Raw genomic sequence first — 18032 nt, 5'->3', positions numbered from 1 at the left:
CTAAGTAATATTCCAGTGTGTATATATACACACGTCTTCTTTATCTGTTCATCTGTCAATGGACACCTGCTGTGCTTCTATAATTTGGCTGTTGTAGATAATGCTGCTTTAAACATTAGTATGCATGTATCCCTTTGAATTCGTATTTTTGCATCCTTTGGGTAAATACCTAGTAGAGCAATTGCTGGGTCAAAAGGTAGCTCTATTGGGCGCCTGGGTGGCTCAGTTGGTTAAGCGACTGCCTTCGGCTCAGGTCATGATCCTGGAGTCCCGGGATCGAGCCCCGCATCGGGCTCCCTGCTCGGCAGGGAGTCTGCTTCTCCCTCTGACCCTCCTCCCTCTCGTGCTCTCTCATTCTCTCTCTCGCAAAAAAAAAAAAAAGGTAGCTCTATTTTTAACTTTCTGAGGCACCTCCACGCTGTTTTCCAGAGTGGCCGCACCAGCTTGCGTTCCCACCCATAGCGTAGGAGGGCTCCCCTTTCTCCAGACCCTCGCCAGCACCTGTCCTTTCCTGACTTGTTGATACCTACACACTCTCCTAGATTCACTGATTGTTAACCTTTCTCCCCATTGACCAAAGGGCGTGAGCAAATAAATGCTCATGATCTGATTTCGTTTTGTTTTTTGTTCGCTTGGTTGGGGTTTTTTCAGGTGTACATTTTGAGTTTGTGCAAATGTATACTCCTGTGTGAACACCATTCAGGTACTAAGATCTAAAGTATTTCCAGCACCCCAGAACTTTCCAGTGTCTTTCCGGTCTGTGCCTCTCCTAGAGACAACCACTGTTCTTGGTTCTCTCATGGTTTCCTTTAACAACTTACGATCTGCTTTTCCCTAGCCCGCCGCCGCCTTTCAGTTCCCCGTGGTGACTTTTCCAAACCTTCCTCCCATTCCTCAGACCTCCTCCACCTTCCTACTCCAGGAGGAAACCTTATCCTCCCCTTCCAGGAGCCAGATCATCAGATGAGAGCTCCCTGGAAGCCGTAGCACTGAGACACTCAGACACTGAGCTTGTGGATTTCCCTCCTCCCTCCTCTTGGTCCCGTCTGAAGCTGGTCCCTGGGGGCCTGGGGCTCTGCCTCCCACCCCTGCCACCTCCTCGGGGACTAATGGTTCCCGGAGACCCCGCAGCGCTCCCTTACCTCCCCTTCTACTTGCTCCTTCTCAACCACATCTCCTTGTCTTTAAAAGAAGTCCTCTGGACCCCCGCCGCCCCCCCCAGCTGCCACCCTACCTCCCTGTGCCCACCCACAGCCGCGCCTCCTGGAAGAACGACCTGCAGGCGGCCAACAGCCCCCGGGCTGCCGATACAGAGGCTATTTCTGAGTTCTTCGCTTGCCACCCCCTTCTTGAAATAGTCCTTGCTCGGCTTCTGTGATCTCACATCTGCTTACACTTCTATTGCTGGCTTTTAGCGAAATCCGTTCCCTTGCTCTTCGTTGAGGAGGAAGCTCTAAGCCCCAAATCAGTGGTCTTTCTCTTCACTGTTTCTTTTAGACCCGCGCCGATTGACCATGGTCATGGAAACTGTAGGGTCCCGTACGAAATGGCCAAAAGCAACCCTTTCCTCCCTTTTGACATTGCCTTTTAACAATGTCTTGCTCCTTCTCCATTGGCTGGCTAGCTAGAAATGCCCTCTAACGTCAAGCCCAGTTGTCTGAGCAGAATTGCCCTGACACCTTTCCTGGCTGATACCTGTCTCTCAGATTATAGCTTTGTCATGGTCAATGCCAACCCCAAGCTGGCTCCCTCCTGCCCCTTGGCCTGCTCTTGGGCCTTTTCGCCATCGAGCTCTCCGGACAATGAGAGTCATTTTGTTTTTATTTATTTATTTATTTAAGATATATTTATCTACTTTAGAGAGAGAGAGCGTGTGCGCACGTGTGCGAGCAGGGAGAGGGGCAGGAGGAGAGAGAGAAAGAATCCTCAAGCAGACTGACTCCCTGCAGAGCATGGAACCCGACACGGGGCTCGATCCCACAACCCATGAGATCATGACCTGAGCTGAAATCAAGAGTCAGACGCTCAACCCTCTGAGCCACCCAGGCACTCCAAAAGTCACTCTAATTTTAGACTAAATTAGATATGATTAGTAAACTAAAATCAACTTTTTTTTCCCCCAAAGATTCTATATTCCAAACTGTGTATCTCCTAATATGTAGTCGAGAGCCAAGTAATGAAGTCACCCACTCCCTCCGTTAGACTTGGAGCTTGGGGGTCGGGTCGCACCTGCAAACCCAGCTCTTCCACTTACAAAGTGACCTTGGGCGAGTGACTTCTCCCTCGGGCCCAGCCCTCCATGTGTGACACAGGGAGGTCAGGGCCTCCCTCACAGGACCATCAGGAGCATCAGGAGAGCTAACTTGCAGAGAGCGCGGGCTGTAAGATGCCAGACAGTTGGTAGCTCTTACCCTAAACAATCCCATATACTGTGGGCCGTTTCTCACCGTAGAGAGATTCACTTAACGCAGCTGAAGGTGAGAGGATTTGCGGCCTGAGGTACGAACAGCACTTGCCCTGAAGGAGCTAAGGGCTGCCTGTAGCTTCTGCTCCCAACAGTTGGCCCCATTTCCAGGCTCTCTCCTGCTTCCTATACACAAGCCCAACCCGAGAATATAGGAAACGAGCCAGGTTCTGTTGGGCCCAGTTCTCCCAGTGGAGGCACAAACACTTTTGTTGGGTTGGAAACCAAATGTTAGTCCCAGATACAGCCTACCAGGTCTCTAACCGTGACAGATGTCACCTGGATGCTGAGTAACGCCAAATCCCAGGAAGTCCCGCAAGAAGCATACGTGACGAAATTCTGGCTGGCACATGGAAAGGAGAAGAAAATGAAAATTTGGGGGTGCCTGTTCAAAAGGCCTTGGGTGCTGCTGGGCGTTCTCCCATACTCTAGCTCATTCAGTCTTCCCAACAACACTGGAAGGGAGCTTCCGTGTAGAGTGACCGTGTCCTGGTTTATGCTTGTTGTCCTTTGGGAACGCATACTTCTGTTACTCATAGCTGACGGCTGAAGAAACGGGGTCTGAAGAAAGGAAAGTATTCTGCGCGTGGTCCCAAAGCCTCTGCAGCTGGATTTCTTCTGCGACCATCCGGTCATGCCTCATCCAACGACAGCCCGCCTTCTCTGACGTACGACCATTTCGCTGTTGGCTCCGTCCGGGGACAGCCGAGTCCTGGTCTTGACCTCGATAGACCGCCTCACAGCGTTTACCACCCCCTCCTCTCTGATACTCTCTTCGGCTTCCACCATTGTCTTCGGTCACTCTCTGCGCTCCGGCTCTTCTCCATCCTCGAGCAGGGGCTCATCCCCGCAGATGGCAATCCTCACCCCTCACACGCCGGCCCTGAGCGCTCTTCCGGGACCCCGTGCCACGGACCGCCTGTGATTTGTGTGCCCCAAAGTGACTTCACGGCCAACTCACAACACATCCCCTTCTTCCCCCATCAGAGTCCCCTCCTCCGCCGGCCGACACTTCATCCTCTCGGTCCCCTGGGGCCAGACAATGGAGTATCATCCTGGTCTCCTCCCTCTGCCCCAGACCTGCCTCCAGGAAATTATGGAGCCAGGTGATTCTGCCTTCACTTCTGGCCATCTACTTTGACCTCCGCAGCCCCGAACTTAGTCCCCACCGCCTCCATCCCTCTCCTGGATCTCTCCCCACTTTTCTCCCCTCCAGTCCGTTCTCTTGACATTGTAGGCAGGTCACCTCTTTACCGTGCAAATCTGATTGTGCCATTCTCCCTAGAAAACCCTTAACCCTGAACTGTACACTTTGAAAGGGTGACTTTTATAGTGTGTGAGTTATATCTCAACAAATGAACAAACAAAAGCCAGGTTTACAAAGCCTCAGTTGACCTGGTCTGGCCTCCACACCCCTCATCGCCCACCCTCCCCAGCCGCTGTCTCTTAGCTTTGCCCTCTGCTCCCCAGCTCGCCACTCTTACCCCTCAACTCTGTGCTGTTTATTCTTTGCAGGAAGCCTTCTGTCCTCTCCTGCTTATCCCTCGACTCCCTGGTCCCTTCGGGCCTCAGCTGGAGGTGATGCCTGTCCCGAAAGCCTTCACTGATCTCCCCAGGCTGGGGTTGGATGTTCCTGAGGCACCTCGTACTTAGCCTTTCACCTCTGTTCCTTTTATGAATCTGGAGTGACTGCCCTGGGCTGAGCACCGAGAGAGGGAGGTGCTGGGTACTCAGTGGCAAATACGGGCCAGCTGTCTGCCCTCCTAGAGCTTTGAGTCTAAGAAGGGAGGAAGGTGGACATTAAACTGAATTAACACTAAATACTTGCATTGCATTGAGAGGGAGGGAAGGAATGTTTGACACGGTTGGAGGGGTCAGGGAAGACTCCCCCGAGGAGATGACACTAAGCAGAGCCTCTAAGGGGAAGGAGCTGACCAAGCCAGCAGTGAGGGGTGGGGCGTTCGGCGCAGGGGACAGCATGGGACAAGGCCCTGCCAGAAGGGAGCCTGGGGGTGGTTTCAGAAGTAAGATCTGCCGTTCAGCCCGCATTTACTACAATGTAACTTTGGCCCCTTCCCTCTGAGCGGGAGGCCTCGCTCCCTCCCCCTGGATTGGAGGCCGGCTTCCTTCACCTTGTCTGGAGCTACCTGCTCTCGGTGTCTGGCTGGGGTGGGGGAAGGCCACGCTGCCCCGTGGGGGGGCCACACAAGGGGTGTCCATGGCCAACAGCACCTGCCAGCGGTGCCACTGAGCCACTTGCAAGTGGATCCTGCAGCTCGGGGCAGTACACCGGGCGGGGTCCCCACGGAACGCTGCCCACATCCCAGGTCCGTTAGCAAAATAAAGATCGGGGGCTGTTTGAAGGCTGGCTTTGATGTGCAGCGACAGGCAGGTCCCACAGGCAGCTGGACCCGCGTCCTGTGTGCGTCCTGTGTCCCACAGCGGGGGGCGCGGCTCGGCTCGGAGCGCGGCGCGGCTACTCACCGTGTAGTTGTGTGACCTTTGGCAAGTTCGTTCATCTCTCTCTGCCTCCGGGTCCTCAGTACTTCGGTTTGTTGTGAGGCGGGTGAATGAGTAAGTGATGAATGCAGGTGCGCGCAGATCTCCAGGCAACACAGACCGGCCCGCGGCAGCGTCCGGGCGAGCCCCGGAGCCGCCGACCGTCACTCTCTCCCGTGGCTGTGTGTCTGTTTTATAGCAGGTGCGCGCGTGCATCTACAGCATACAGCTTTCGGCCCCATCTGCAGCGACCCTGTCTCTGCGTGTCGGGTCCCAGTGCCTGACCCTCACTTCTGCATCCCCAGGACCCGAAACAGGTCCGCGCACAAAGCGCCGGATAACTTTGTGTGGTTAACGAATGGACGAGCAGCCCGTGCGCGTGAGTCGCGGAAGACCTCGCAGGTCCCGACCCGGTCCCGACCCGGTGTCCGGACGGTCCCTCCCAGCAGCCGTCCCTGCTCTTGTTGTGGACGTCATCCCACATCCCTCGCAGCCAAGGGTCCTGTGCCACCCACGTCCCACCAGTGAGACGTGCTCAGAAGTCTTCGAAGGACCGCTAGCAAAATGAGTGCTTGGATCTAGGCCCCGCCCTTCCCGCCTCCCCCTTCCCCCCTTCCTGCCCGTGGCGCGGGCCAGAAGTAGAGAGGCGAGACCAGCGACAAACGTGAGGCCCAGAGCTGCCCCGTGGAATGATGGCACCACAGACTCTTATTTGAGAAAAACGAACTCTTGGTAGTTAGGTCCGAGCACTGAGCGTTCTGTTCTTTGCACGGGATCCGTTCTCAGTGACCCGCTGGGGTGGAGGAAGGTCTGCCCGGAGGGGCTGTCCGCTAAGGGCAGGGGGACATTTCATCTTGCTCACTGCTCCAGAGGAGGGCCGGCAGGACTCACCACCCCAGATGTGACTACTCTCCACCTCTCTGCAGCTCTCTTCAAATGGCCAGGGTGGGCAAGCGGCAAGGCCTTCACGTGTTCTGCGTCGTGTGGCCCGAGTTCCAACATTTCAAAGAGCAGGGCTTACGTGGACCGTTCATTCCTGGATGATGAATACAGGTGTGTCTTTATTGCCACTCCACGCCGGGCATTCGGGGGCTGTTGCAGGCGCAGAGATGACTGAGTCAGATGGTGGAGGCTGTCCCAATAGCAACAATGTCCATGGGGTTTACCCAAACTCGGCTGTGCGGGGCTGGGCCCGTCAACCATAACCTACCGCCAGTGTCTGGGCGTTGGGGTCAAGACTAAATGAGAGATCCCCTCCCTCTGCTCCAGCGTGCATCCAGATCGGAATCGGGGGCAGTACTAAAAGGTTTCAGACTAGTCCTAAACTTCGCCCCCAGGGTTAAAGCTTTAGGAATTGCTGCCACAGGAACACAGGTGTAAGAGTCGAGGTAGAGCACTGAGACGGGTGCTCAGAGTCCCGGGACTACATTATATTAGCACCTTTCATACGTCACTTTAAATGACCCATGTGTGTGTGTGTACTATGTTGGGGCAGAGGATTGGGCCATTTCGAGACTCATGGAAATGATAGCACCTTTCTCCAAAATAATACGTCTCTGAGTTTGCGCACACGTGCAAACACACATACAGACACACGATTTAGAAACCACCTCAGCACTTCTGGAGATCCAGGTGAAGAATCCACTTGCGACTTGCCCTGAGGGTGGAAACGTTTTCTAGACCATAATTTGGTCCTTTATCGGGTACTGTCTTCATTTACCTTTTTTTTTTTTTAAGATTTTTATTTATTTATTTGAGAGAGAGAGAATGAGAGAGAAAACATGAGAGGGGGGAGGGTCAGAGGGAGAAGCAGACTCCCCGCCGAGCAGGGAGCCCGATGCGGGACTCGATCCCGGGACTCCAGGATCATGACCTGAGCCGAAGGCAGTCGCTTAACCAACTGAGCCACCCAGGCACCCTTCATTTACCGTTTCATGTGTGTATGTTTTATCCCATTGAGAAGGCGGCCCCTGTGAGGACATACAGGCCTTTGCTCTCCTCAGTGATCTGTGCTCACAGGGACGGCGGCTCGAGGGAAATCTGCCAGTTGAGTCCTTTGAAGTCGCTATGGTTTCCTGAGGATGGGCAGCGTTCAGGATTCCAACTGTCACCCCACCCCGCTCCAAAACGGAAGAGGTCACCGCAAGAGGACTTGGACCCCACGCTCATGTGCTATGTACTTTCTAGATTTTTGGCCGAGGCATTATTTACATACTCCTCATGCAAACAGCCAGCCTTGGATTTGTAGAGAACAACAAGGTAGTGCCTCGGGAAAAGCTTTACACACACGCACACACATGCACACACATACACACACGTCGGTAAGTGTTACTAAGGGAATGTACTGTATTCTCTTTGAAATGCGTGCTCTTTATTCCGTCCGCAGCTCTGCACTTGGCCCTGAACACACCCACACCTGTAATCAGAGCCCCTACCTGCGCCATCCCATGGGTTTTATTCCTCAAACTTTACTCCTGGTGGACAAAATACAGACCAGAATGTAGCCAAATGCTAAAAAAACAGTAGCCATGTGGTGTTTCCTTTTTCAGATCCTTCCTCCCAACTGTACATTCCAGGGAGCCCCCTTTGATTGTAACCTCTTTAGAACTTGGGCGGGTTTTCCCTCCCTTGTCCCCCCCCCCCCCCCCCCCCCCCCCCGGCCCCCGACTCTGTGGGTGACGACCGCCACCTGATGGCCATATGGGGGAATGGCAGGTGGATTTCCCCCCAAATCTGGGCAGAGGAAGGCCTCTAGGGTTTGGTCTCGTTCTGAGGGGAACCAGGACAGAGAAGCTGCCACAGCCGCCAGACGTCCTACTTCTTGGTCTCGCCTTGCCTCCCAGGTCACAGCGTCCCATCCACACTAGTTACTATGGACAGATGAGTTCACTCAACATTGGAGGTCATCCCATCAACATTTATTGAGCAGCAACTGTGCGCCCAACACTGGGAACCCGGCGGTGACCCAGATGGCCGTCTCACATCCATAATCTTAAAACCAACACTGGAATAAGTACTCTGGAATAAGTGTGATGCTAAGAGACGATCTAATGGAAAATCTTGCTTTCTACACCAAGAAATCAGAAAAGCTCCTGAGGAAGAAACATTTAGGGTCAGCTAGGTGGGGGACGGGAGGAAGAGTGTGGAGGCAGAGGGAACGGTGTGTTAGGGCTCTGGGTCACGGAGACAGCCCCAGCGGCTGGGACACAGGGAACAGAGGTGAGGCACGCAAGGGGGGCACCGGCCGGTTCGTGCAGCGTCTTCAGATGGACAGGACCTTATTCCCAAAGCACCCGGAAGCCACTGAAGACTCCGAAGGAAGGGAAGTCAGATGCTGGGTTTGGTTCTCAGCGCTCACTCGGACTACTGCGTGGGGGGTCGGGGGCGGACGTGGAAGTGGGGGGCTGGTGAGGACGTCTGCACAGCGGTCTGGACAAGCAGTGAGGAAGAGGATGCATCCCAGAGGCATTTAGGAGCTAGGCTCTCCTTGGAGAGTGACGGGGGTGCGAGGAGAGGGGGGCGTTTCTGGCAGGAGGTGCTGCGGGTAGGAGACTCCGCGGGTGCGGGTGCTGCCTGTCATCCTCATTCCCCTCCCCTGCCGGGGTTAAAGGAGACAAATCTGGCCACCACCCCCCATGGTGGCTGTCTTTGGGACGAGCCTAGGACAGTGAGATCCTCTCTCTACCCTGAAAGAACACGAACTTTGGATTTAGACTTGAGTTTGCATCCTGGCCACTAACTAGTGTGCCTTCCTGCTACTAAATCTTGCTGAGCTTAGGGAGCTCCCCTCTACTTGCTGGATGGGATGCTGCCCGGGGTCATCGATCGCTTACGGAAGCCAAATAGGGAAAAAAATCTTTCTTAGCTTCAAAAAGATTTCTGTGTAAAATCGTGGTGACGGCACCCACCTTAGAGAGTAGCTGTACTAAAAAGGGTGTACAAAGCACATAGCATAAGGTCTAGCCTGAACTACTGACTAACCCTTCACTTCCTTTCTTCCCTTTGGGGTTCCAACTATCAAGTACTCTTCAGAAGGCAGATCAGCCAGCTTTGTATGGCCAGCAATAAACACTTCCTGTTCCTGTCTGTGGAAATCCCATCCTCTCGCAGCCGTCCCCGTTCCCATCACTGCCATACAAGTTCTCCCATCCCTCATCCCTGTGTAGGACTTCTTCTCCGACTGTCAAAAAGTTCTGCCTGAGCTCTGGCTGTCTCCCTAACCCAAGGTACTTTATCTTCTCATGTCACTCCTGAGAATTAATGAACGTGCTTCTAGCATTCTCCCTAACTTTGAACAAATCACAGTGGGACTGGGAAATAGGACCTGTACACTTCAGAAGGACGCGGGAACCACAGGCCAGTTCCCAGATCGGAGTGGAGGTCTATGTCCAGCCCTCCGCCCCCTCCCCCACCTACAGGGCACAGATACAGCCAAACTCAAAATACATCTTGAGTCCACACAAGCCTTCGTCTCCATCCCTATAGTTCTGTGAGGTCATCATTGAAGTAGAGCAGTATTGCAGGTGTGTAGAGTGTACCGTCCATGTTGAGATAGTCAAATTCTTCATCCTCATCCCGGATCCCATTCTCTTCCAGGGTATAATCCATGTTCAGTTTCTTCCCCTCATATTTCCATGTATAGCTGGCAGCATGTGCATTAAAGGGGAGACAGCGGTGCAGGATTTCCCACATTGATTCCTGGGCCCCCACCTGCAGAACATGAAAGCGCCCCACCCCCCAGGATTCTGGATGGGACACACACACGCACACAGACCCGCGCCCCAAGCCAAGGCCCGGAGCGCAGATGATCATGCTGGGCTCAGAGTGCCTCCCTTGGCAGATAGTATTTTTAGGCACTTCCCAGTCCCCCAAAGGAAGCTGGAGCTCCAGCATGCGGCGGATGGCCCTAAAGGGTCAGAGTCACTGCCCCCTCCCTTCATCCCTTCCACAGAGAACATTAATAAGAGAGTCCGGTTGCAACTACTATCCAAAACACAGCATGGGAGTGCTTCCGAGGACCACCATCACTAGGGTGCATGAACTGCTGACCCGGGGCTTATGAGGGCCTCTCTTGTACCCTGTGATCCGGCCACTCCTCCATTCCCAACCCCGCAGACCTAGGTGGTCTGCTCTCCTCGGTTACCCCTAAAGAGGGGGAAAATACTGCTCCCACTGGCTATGGAGAGCCAACGGCCTGAAGATCTCCCCTGGGAGAGTTGCTGGGATTCCCAGTTCCCTCTGCCCTGCCCGCAGGCACCAGTTCTCACCTCCAGCGCGTGCTCCTGCGCCGTGAGCGTGTTAATGATGCGGATGTTGCGAGTCTTGGCAGACAGCCGCCCCACCTCATAACGCACCCCCTGCCACCAGGGCTTCCCGAAATCATTGGCCCAGTCCGAACGCGGCAGCTGAGGCGGGACGTGCAGAAAGCGGCCCCGGGGGGTGCGGTATCTCAGGGTACCGGTCAGCGGATCGACGTGCTTGCGGATCTTCAACGCAGGGATTGGGAGAGGGGCCTCGGGGCAGTCACGACCTCCGACTCCGGCCAGCTCCCGCCTTTCCTCCCCACCCCGCGGTCCCGCGGTCCCATTCCACCCCCCCACCCCCACCCCGGGTTCCGGCAGAACTCACGTCTCTGGTCTTCGGATCGAACCAGTGGCTGATGTCCTGGCCGGCAACTTCCACGATGGGTTTTAGCAGCAGGTCTCCTGGGAAGGAGCAGCCGCCGTCAGCGCCAGCCGCGCAAGAACCAGGCACCTGCCACGCGACGCACACCCTGACCCTGGCCCAGAGCGCGGCCCTTACCCTTGTACTTGCGAGCCAACGGCGTCAGGTCGTACACGGAGCCCAGGTAGGACACCCACAGGTCTTCCGGCGCGTTGTGTTGGGCCACCTCGGCCGGCGTGAAATAGCGACGCCGGAAAAACTCAAAGTCTGGCCCCCCCCACGAGGCCCCGGCGCGGCACGGCTCTTGCACCGTCGGCCACCTGCGTTTCTGGTTGCTTCATCGCCCCTCAGCACGCACGCACTCACTCACTCACTCACTGCATCTTCCCCCTCGCGAGCGCGTTGGTCCGCTGACATGGAAACCATTGTCCCTTTCCGGCCACCGTCACCGAGATCAAACACTGGGCGGGGGCTGTGCGCGCTCACGGGAAATGTAGTCTGAGTCTGGCTTTCAAGGAATTGAGTTGCGTCCTCCAGAGGTCCGGGGGAAAGCGAACGCCCTCCGTCTTCAGAGTGGTCTGGGCGGGAGGGGATATTTAGGACTGACTGGCGAAGCAAAGAAGCAAGGGAGTATGGGGTGGAGTGTGATTACGAGAAAAGGTGTCTCGCTAAATTCCCGGCTTCCTTAAGGGTATGTATGAAATTAAAGCGGTGACACTTCTCGCGATATCTTAAGACATCCGGCGCCGGAGAAGTAGGAGGAGCTCGCGAGATCTCTGCAGTTGCCCAGGAGACGACGAGGAGGAGGAGAGGTGATCTCGCGAAAGAAAAGAGGTCGGGAGCGCTCGCGAGATCTCAGACCGCCGGACCCGAAAAGCTTTTTAGGAAGTTGAAGGGCCCAGAGGAGGCCCCGGGGCAAATGGCCGGAGCTGGACCAACCATGCTGCTACGAGAGGAGAATGGCTGTTGCAGCCGGCGTCAGAGCAGCTCCAGCGCCGGGGTTAGCACGGGTTGGGGTTCTGGGATCGAGGAGCAGCCTGGGAGCAAGATGGGAGGTGGGGGGCCGGAGGGGGAACTGCGGCTCCCGGCAGCCTCTGGGCTCGGTGGGAGCGCCCCGCGGGCTGTCGGGAGCTGTGGTTCCGCGGGTGGGCGGCCGCCGGGGCGGCGCCGTCTCAGCGCGTGTCCCGCCCCGCGCAGGACTCGGACGGGGAGCGCGAGGACTCGCCGGCCGCGCGGGCCCGGCAGCAGCTGGAGGCGCTGCTCAACAAGACTATGCGCATTCGCATGACAGATGGACGGACCCTGGTCGGCTGCTTCCTCTGCACCGACCGCGACTGCAATGTCATCCTGGGCTCGGCGCAGGAGTTCCTCAAGCCGTCGGGTCAGTGCCCGGGGGATGCACGCCCCCCTGGGAATGCGGCGGAGCCTCCCCGCAAGGCGCTGTCCCCTCAGTGTCTGGCTGCACCCCTGTGTTCTGGGGCTAGAAGGGGCGGGACCGGCGCTGGCCTGCCTCCCTGATGCTCTGACCCTTCTTTCCAGATTCCTTCTCGGCGGGGGAACCCCGTGTACTGGGCCTGGCCATGGTACCCGGCCACCACATCGTTTCTATTGAGGTGCAGAGGGAGAGCCTGGCAGGGCCTCCCTATCTCTGACCTCGATCGCGCATGCTTTGCAGACCATTAAACCTGGAACGAAGTGCCTAGTGTCCGAGTGTAGCTGGGATGTCGGGAGCACTCTCAACCCTCCTTCCCCAACCTGGACGTGCAGGGGAGCCAGAGGTTCCCTCTGGCTCGGGGGTGGGGGTGAACTAAGGACCAGCAGGGCCCAGGGTGGACCCCTCCATCTTCCCTCCCACGTTGCTGCTCCAGAATTGTGGCCGGAGGGGGTGTCATCCTGCTCCGGAAGGCCCATTGTTTCCCTCCCCGGCCTGGCAACACCGAGTTCCTCCAAGCTGGGGTCAGAGAACGGGCTCGGGTCCCCAAGGGGAGCAGGGCAGGCGACGGAGGCCGGGCCCTCTCCACTCTGTTGAGGGGGGAGGTGACTTTAGGGTCAGGGACAGAGCTCTGGGGTCTGGCCAGGAAGAACGGGCTACCGCGATAAGGGAAGGCCCCCGGGCGGCCGAAGGATGCGGTCTTGCGCCCCCGCCCCTCCGCCTCTCCGCCCCGGCTTGTTTCCTGCTCCCGGGCACAGGACGGGGGTGACAGGAATTGTGCCATCTCTGTGCTCACAGGATCCCAGGAACGCATTCAGTTCGTTCTTTATTGATGTGTGCTCACTCCTTCCGCTCCAACCTGCCCCCCCCCAGCCCGTAAATACTAGAAGAGCTGCACCAGACAAGGAGGACACGCGGTTCAGTCGTCCTGAGGGAGGAGGAGGGGAGGGCGGAGTGATGGGGGGTGTGCAGCGTCCAGCCCAGATGCCCAGGATTCAGATCTAGGTAGGAGGAGGAAAGTGGGTTTCCCGGGGTGTGGCGGCTTTCCGCCAGCTCTGGTCCACGGATGCTCCGGTTCCCCGAGGCGGTGCTGGACCCCGGCTTAGGCAGGGTGGGGGCGGGGCAGGTCGGGAGACCCCCGGGCTTCAAGTCCTCGGGCCGACTGGGAGTGGGGGCAGTCGTCAGGGTGGTTCTTGACTCGAGGGTCCTCAGACCCAGACCTTCCCTGACGTGGGAGCGGCCTGGGGCCCCGGGGAGGCCCGGGTCTGCCGCGGCTGCGGGGCGCGCCGGCGCCGGTAGAGGGCTCGGCTGTAGGGCACGAGGCAGTCGGCCAGGCGGAGGCGCAGGCAGAGGCGGCGGTAGCTGGCCAGGGCCAGCACGAGCAGCGGCACGAGGAGCAGGAATCCGGTGACCAGCAGGGCCGTGAAGCCCGGGTCCCGCAGGTGCGCGGTGCAAGGGGGCGCCTGCGAGCGCAGGAACTGCGGGAGGAGAGCAGGCGTCAGGCCCCACCAGGCCCGACAGCCCGGGCGGGCAGCCGCGGCCCGCAGACCCCCACCGCCACCGTCCGCGCGAAGGGCCGCGCTCACCTGGGAGTGGCAGAGGAAGCCGAAGCCTAGCATGGTGACAGCGGGTAGCAGGATGGTCCCCAGCACCAGCGCCAGCAGCAGGAGGTTGAAGGCAGCCACCAGCAGATTCTGGGCCGTGACGAGCACAGCGCAGGCCCAGCAGTCCAGCGGGTCCCGGGGCTCCGGGCCGCCGCCGGGAGCCGGTCGCGGCGCCCCGGGGACATCCGCCATGGCCTGCCTGGCTCCCGCCCGCCTGGGCCGCGGCCCTTATAGCCCTCTTTCCTGCCCCTCCCCCGGCCCAGCCTCTCCCCCCCCCCCCTTATCCTGGAATGCGGCTCCAGGATTAGGCCCCCCCCCATCCCGAGGAGCGGACCAGCGCTCTGGACATTCCACAGGCGCCTCGGGGAGGGGCTCGCCCCGCCGGGGTCTGCGCAGCCGGGGCAGCCCTCCTCCCCGCGCGCGCCCCGCGCGCCCCAGCACGTTACCGACGCCGGATGTTTTTCTCTGATTTTATTTTTCATATTAATATTCTCACACAAAAATCACCGAAAATAGGGGTAGGGTTGGGAAGACCCCTCTGCCCCTGGGGCAGAGAGACAGTGCAGTGCGAGGGGGCGGGGCTGTAAACCCCCCAGCCCTCCGCAGCCCCAGCGTGGGAGAGAAAATCCACCGACGAAACAAAAATAAAGCCCCAGAGAAACTCATCCCTGGGTGTCCCTGCCCCAGTGAGGCCCTGGCCCTGGGCTGGTTCACGCTTGAAAAGAAAAGGGGAGGCGGTGGGGTGGGGAGGGGGGGGTGAGGGGAAGGTCCGTGTTTTTAAAATTGGCCGGGGCTGGGAAGGACGGGGTTCCTTTTCCTCATAGTTCTTTCTTTAAAACTTTAAATTTTTTTTATTTATTTATTATTATTATTATTTTATTTTTTTACAAAATACCATTTCAGTTCCCACTTCTTCCCCTACAGTACAGGAGTCGCTCACCCTCAGGCGGGGTTGGGGTCGGGTCGGGAGTGGGGGCCTGGTCCGAGAAAGTGCAGGACGTCGGGGAGGGGAGCGGGTTTGAGCACCATGAGAACCCGGCTGGAGCCGCGGGCGGACGGGCGGAGACGGACGGGGCCGGCCCCGGACACACACTGGGGCGCAGGGAGAGCCCGGCGGCGGGGCGGTCCCCGGAGGGGCGGGCGGGATGGCTTCGGGGAGGGGGGATGCGGGAGGTCGGGTTTTCCCAAAAATGAATAAATAGAGGTGAGTGGGACTGTTATAAATTAAAAACCAAAAAACAACAAAACAAAAAAAAAACCCAGAAAATACAAATCATAACCAAGTGAAGAAACAAGAGACATGTACAGGGGTCACAGCTAGCGCTGGAAGTAAAAAAGGAGGTTCGGGGGGCGGGTAAAGCCCATAGAAGAATCTCATGAAAACCTCGGCTGCCGTAACGTCTATGTACATACACGAGCCGCGTGCATCTGCGCCGGGCGGGCGGGCGGCTGGCAGGCGTGAGGGAACCCGTATGTGACCCCCGCCGCCGCCGGAGCCTGGTCGTTGTGTCTGTTGCTAGAAGGCCAAAGTCGGTGAGGGGAGGCGCTAGTGGGCGAGGGGCTGCCAGCCCCCTCCCCCGTCTCCCATTTTTTTTCCTTTTTTCCTCTTATTTGTTAAAAAAAATTTTTTTTTTCTTAATAAATTAAGTGAAGGGGAGCTGCCAATGGGGTGGAAGGGCTGGGCCCGACCCCCTTCCCGGCCAGAGGCGGGACCTAGGTCCAGCCCAGGCGTGTGCTGGTGGCCCCGCGGCGCCCTGAGGGCGGGCGGGCGGGGCGTCCGGCCTCATCGCGACGTGCCGGCGGGGGCCTGCGGGGAGAAAGCGGGCGCCGGGGCTCAGCGGCGGGCTCGGCGGCGGGAGCGCCCCGGGGGACCCCACCCCCGGCCCCGCCCGCCGGGCCTCACCAGCGTGAAGGCGTCGTAGGCCTGCGCCAGCTCCTCGGTGCGGTATTGCTCCAGCACCACGACGCCCTGCAGGCCCGCGCTCCGCCGCCGCGCGCACGCCTCGCAGTGCACCAGGTACGTGTTGCGGCTGCCGTTCTCGCTCGTCACGAACAGGATGTTGAACACCTCCACCTGGGGCCCAGAGCAGGGGGCCGTCAGCAGGAGGGCAGTCCCGGGGCCGGAGGGGCCGGGGGGGCCGGGGGGGCCGGGGGGCGGGCGGGCCCACTCACGTCGCACTCGTTGCAGTAGTAGGCGGGCTCGTCCTTGACCCGGCCCTGGTAGGCGATCTTCTTGCCCGCGCGCACCAGGCTCTCGCGCTGCACCTGGCAGTGCTTCATGGACTGCAGGAGGCAGAACCTGCGCGCGGGGGGCGCGAGGGGCCGGTGAGGCCGGGCGGCGCGGGGGGAGTGGGGGGCCCTCCCCGCTCCAGGCCGGGTCACAGTCCCTGACCTGGGCATCTGTCACAGCTGACATTTCATGTAGCTCTTGTCTACTTGGACCAGAGGAAAGGAAAGCGCCTGGGAGCGGGGCCCCTGTCGGCCGCCCCAGCGCACCAACAGCGCGGGGGCCCCCGGGGGGGGGGGGGGCAAGCGGGGAGAAGCAGGTGGAAAACTGGGTGGAATCAAACAGGAAGCACAAGAGCGGGGCCAGGTCGGGCGGAGATGGGCTGCTTCCCAAATGGGGCCCTCACTTGATCATCTTGAACAAGTCCGGGTCGCTGATTTTGACCGTGCGAGCCACGTTCCAGGACACGTGAATCATGGGCACGATGGATTTGACGTTCTTCACCTCGTTCCACTCGTATCGTTCCAGGGCCAGCTGGTACTGATAGGCTGCGGGCCAGAGGGGGGCACTGAGGATGCCCGGCCATCCCGGACCACGGCGGGGGGGGGGGGGGGGGGGGAGGGGGGGGGGATGGCCCTTCCCGCCCGGCGCCCCCCTCCCCGCCGGGCTCACTCGCCGCGGGCCCCACCCTCTCACCGGTGAGGGGCCCCACGTTCCAGGCGATGTTGTTGCACCAGCCGGTGGCCTGCACCCAGTGCACGGTGCCCGCGTTAATCCACACGAGGTCTCCGGGGCGCTGCACGAAGCGGTACACAGGGATATTGGAAGCATAGAGGTCGTCCAGGATTGGCCACCAGGAACCAGTCAGGTAGTCCACGCCGTGCCTGCGGGGTGGCCACAGGGTCAGGGCGAAGTCTGAGGACCCGGGGCCGGGCCGGGCCTGCGGGGGAGGGGCACTGGGGCGGGGGGGCGCCAGGGCGGCGCGCACCGGTCGCAGAAGGCGCTGATGGTCTCCCAGTAGTGCTCGTGCACCGCGAACCACTCGCAGTCGCCAGGGCCAATGTTGATGTTGACGGAGCAGAAGTTGTTGTTCTCCTGGTGGCCTGCAGGGGGCGACAGAGAACGGCGTGGCTGGCCTGGGCCGAGCCGGCGCTCCGCGCCCGGCCCGCCCTCGCGCCCTCATTGGCTGGCGGAGGAGCGCCGGCCGCAGCCCCGCCCCCCACGCGCGCCCGGGCCAGGAGCGCACCTGGCGTTCGGCTGCCGGGGACCTTCATGTACAGCTGCACCGTGTTCATGCCCAGGATGGTGTGGCCCACGTGGCTCAGCATGTTGCCCGTGGATGTGACCCGCATGAAGGCGGGCAGCTTCAGCAGCTCCTGCAGCTGGGGCTTCCACCTGCGGGGGCGAGGGTGCAGCAGAAGTGAGCGGCTCCCCCCCCAACTCTGCCCGCCCAGCGGCACTCCGGCCCCGCCCCGCTGACCTCTTGGCGTCAGACAGGTCGATGTTGGTGCCAAACTTGATGATGTGATGGTTCTTCGGGTCCGGGGCGCTGCTGCCGAGGCAAAGAGCGCGGGTTGGTGGAGAAGCACCGAGAAAGCAAGGAGTCAGGAAGGGGAGGGCCAAACAAGACGTACCTGGGAGGGGTTCCTGTGGTGCTGTCGGGCTCCTCGGACTCCTCGTCCTCGCTCTCCTTCTCCTCCTGCTTGGCCACAGCGCGGGGAGGAGGGGCAGGCCTGGGTCAGCGCCCGCCCCGCAGCGCGCCTCCCCCCCGCCCCATCCCCGGCACAGCCCGCGGATCCCGACCCCCTGCGCCTGCCCAGGGGCGCGCCTCTCACCTGCAGGGACTCCTGGAAGGACGAGGCCTGGTACTGCGCGTACTTGGCAATGGTGGTGTGGGAACGGGAGCTCTCGCAGGGCCAGATCTGCCGCGTGCCCGTCAGATCCCAGTTCTCGTCGGAGGGCTGCTGCACCTGCGTGCGCACCTCCACCGCGTGCTCGCCGCTCGCCTCCACCAGCGTCTTGGTGGAGAAGAGGCCCAAGTCTGCAAGGGAGGGCCGAGCAGGGCGTCGGGGCAGGGGCAGAGGGCAGCGAGTGAGGGCCTTCTGACTCCCTCAGCCTCTGGCGCGGGGTCGGCCGGGGGGG

General features: G+C 59.6%; 4 protein-coding genes across 4 annotated transcripts in view; 1 reads left to right on the top strand and 3 right to left on the bottom strand.

Annotated features, from left to right (window-relative positions):
• Positions 1–9381: 9381 nt before the first annotated feature.
• On the bottom strand, positions 9382–10968 carry LOC110584607 (cytochrome b5 domain-containing protein 1). The gene is given in 5 exon segments (XM_021694716.2): positions 9382–9673; positions 10231–10449; positions 10592–10668; positions 10766–10904; positions 10906–10968. Coding segments are annotated over 5 exon segments (729 nt in total). The 3' UTR covers positions 9382–9442.
• A 363-nt stretch (positions 10969–11331) lies between these two features.
• NAA38 (N-alpha-acetyltransferase 38, NatC auxiliary subunit) lies at positions 11332–12323 on the top strand. Its single transcript, XM_021694798.1, has 3 exons — positions 11332–11627; positions 11825–12008; positions 12167–12323. The coding sequence occupies exons 1-3, from the start codon at positions 11547–11549 to the stop codon at positions 12277–12279; spliced, it is 378 nt and encodes a 125-aa protein (XP_021550473.1). The 5' UTR covers positions 11332–11546; the 3' UTR covers positions 12280–12323.
• A 551-nt stretch (positions 12324–12874) lies between these two features.
• On the bottom strand, positions 12875–13894 carry TMEM88 (transmembrane protein 88). The gene is made up of 2 exons (XM_021694828.2): positions 13646–13894; positions 12875–13537 (listed from the first exon to the last, which is right to left on the bottom strand). The coding sequence occupies exons 1-2, from the start codon at positions 13853–13855 to the stop codon at positions 13268–13270; spliced, it is 480 nt and encodes a 159-aa protein (XP_021550503.1). The 5' UTR covers positions 13856–13894; the 3' UTR covers positions 12875–13267.
• Positions 13895–14119: 225 nt separating this feature from the next.
• The window catches only part of KDM6B (lysine demethylase 6B), a 19016-nt gene continuing 15103 nt past the window's right edge, over positions 14120–18032 (bottom strand). Inside the window, exons 5-14 of the mRNA XM_021694536.2 lie at positions 17726–17931; positions 17525–17589; positions 17371–17442; positions 17137–17285; positions 16879–16993; positions 16587–16774; positions 16297–16438; positions 15836–15962; positions 15567–15737; positions 14120–15470 (exon numbers count right to left, since the gene is read on the bottom strand). Of these exons, the coding sequence (XP_021550211.1) occupies positions 15447–15470; positions 15567–15737; positions 15836–15962; positions 16297–16438; positions 16587–16774; positions 16879–16993; positions 17137–17285; positions 17371–17442; positions 17525–17589; positions 17726–17931 (1259 nt within the window). The 3' untranslated portion in view covers positions 14120–15446. The remainder of the gene's footprint in view (positions 15471–15566; positions 15738–15835; positions 15963–16296; positions 16439–16586; positions 16775–16878; positions 16994–17136; positions 17286–17370; positions 17443–17524; positions 17590–17725; positions 17932–18032) is intronic.

The sequence above is a fragment of the Neomonachus schauinslandi genome, chromosome 15, assembly GCF_002201575.2.
Source record: "Neomonachus schauinslandi chromosome 15, ASM220157v2, whole genome shotgun sequence".
Lineage (NCBI taxonomy): Eukaryota > Metazoa > Chordata > Mammalia > Carnivora > Phocidae > Neomonachus > Neomonachus schauinslandi.
The sequence above is the reverse complement of the archived record's forward strand: the minus strand, read 5'-3'. Positions and strand labels throughout refer to the sequence as shown.

Excerpts from the sequence above, each read along its gene's own strand:
- NAA38 (XM_021694798.1), top strand. The coding sequence starts at position 11,547 with ATGGCCGGAGCTGGACCAACCATGCTGCTACGAGAGGAGAATGGCTGT. Across the intron at positions 11,628-11,824 it reads AGAGCAGCTCCAGCGCCGGG|GACTCGGACGGGGAGCGCGA; the intron begins GTTAGCACGGGT and ends CGCCCCGCGCAG. Across the intron at positions 12,009-12,166 it reads GGAGTTCCTCAAGCCGTCGG|ATTCCTTCTCGGCGGGGGAA; the intron begins GTCAGTGCCCGG and ends CCTTCTTTCCAG.
- TMEM88 (XM_021694828.2), bottom strand. The coding sequence starts at position 13,855 with ATGGCGGATGTCCCCGGGGCGCCGCGACCGGCTCCCGGCGGCGGCCCG. Across the intron at positions 13,538-13,645 it reads GCTTCCTCTGCCACTCCCAG|TTCCTGCGCTCGCAGGCGCC; the intron begins GTGAGCGCGGCC and ends CTCCTCCCGCAG.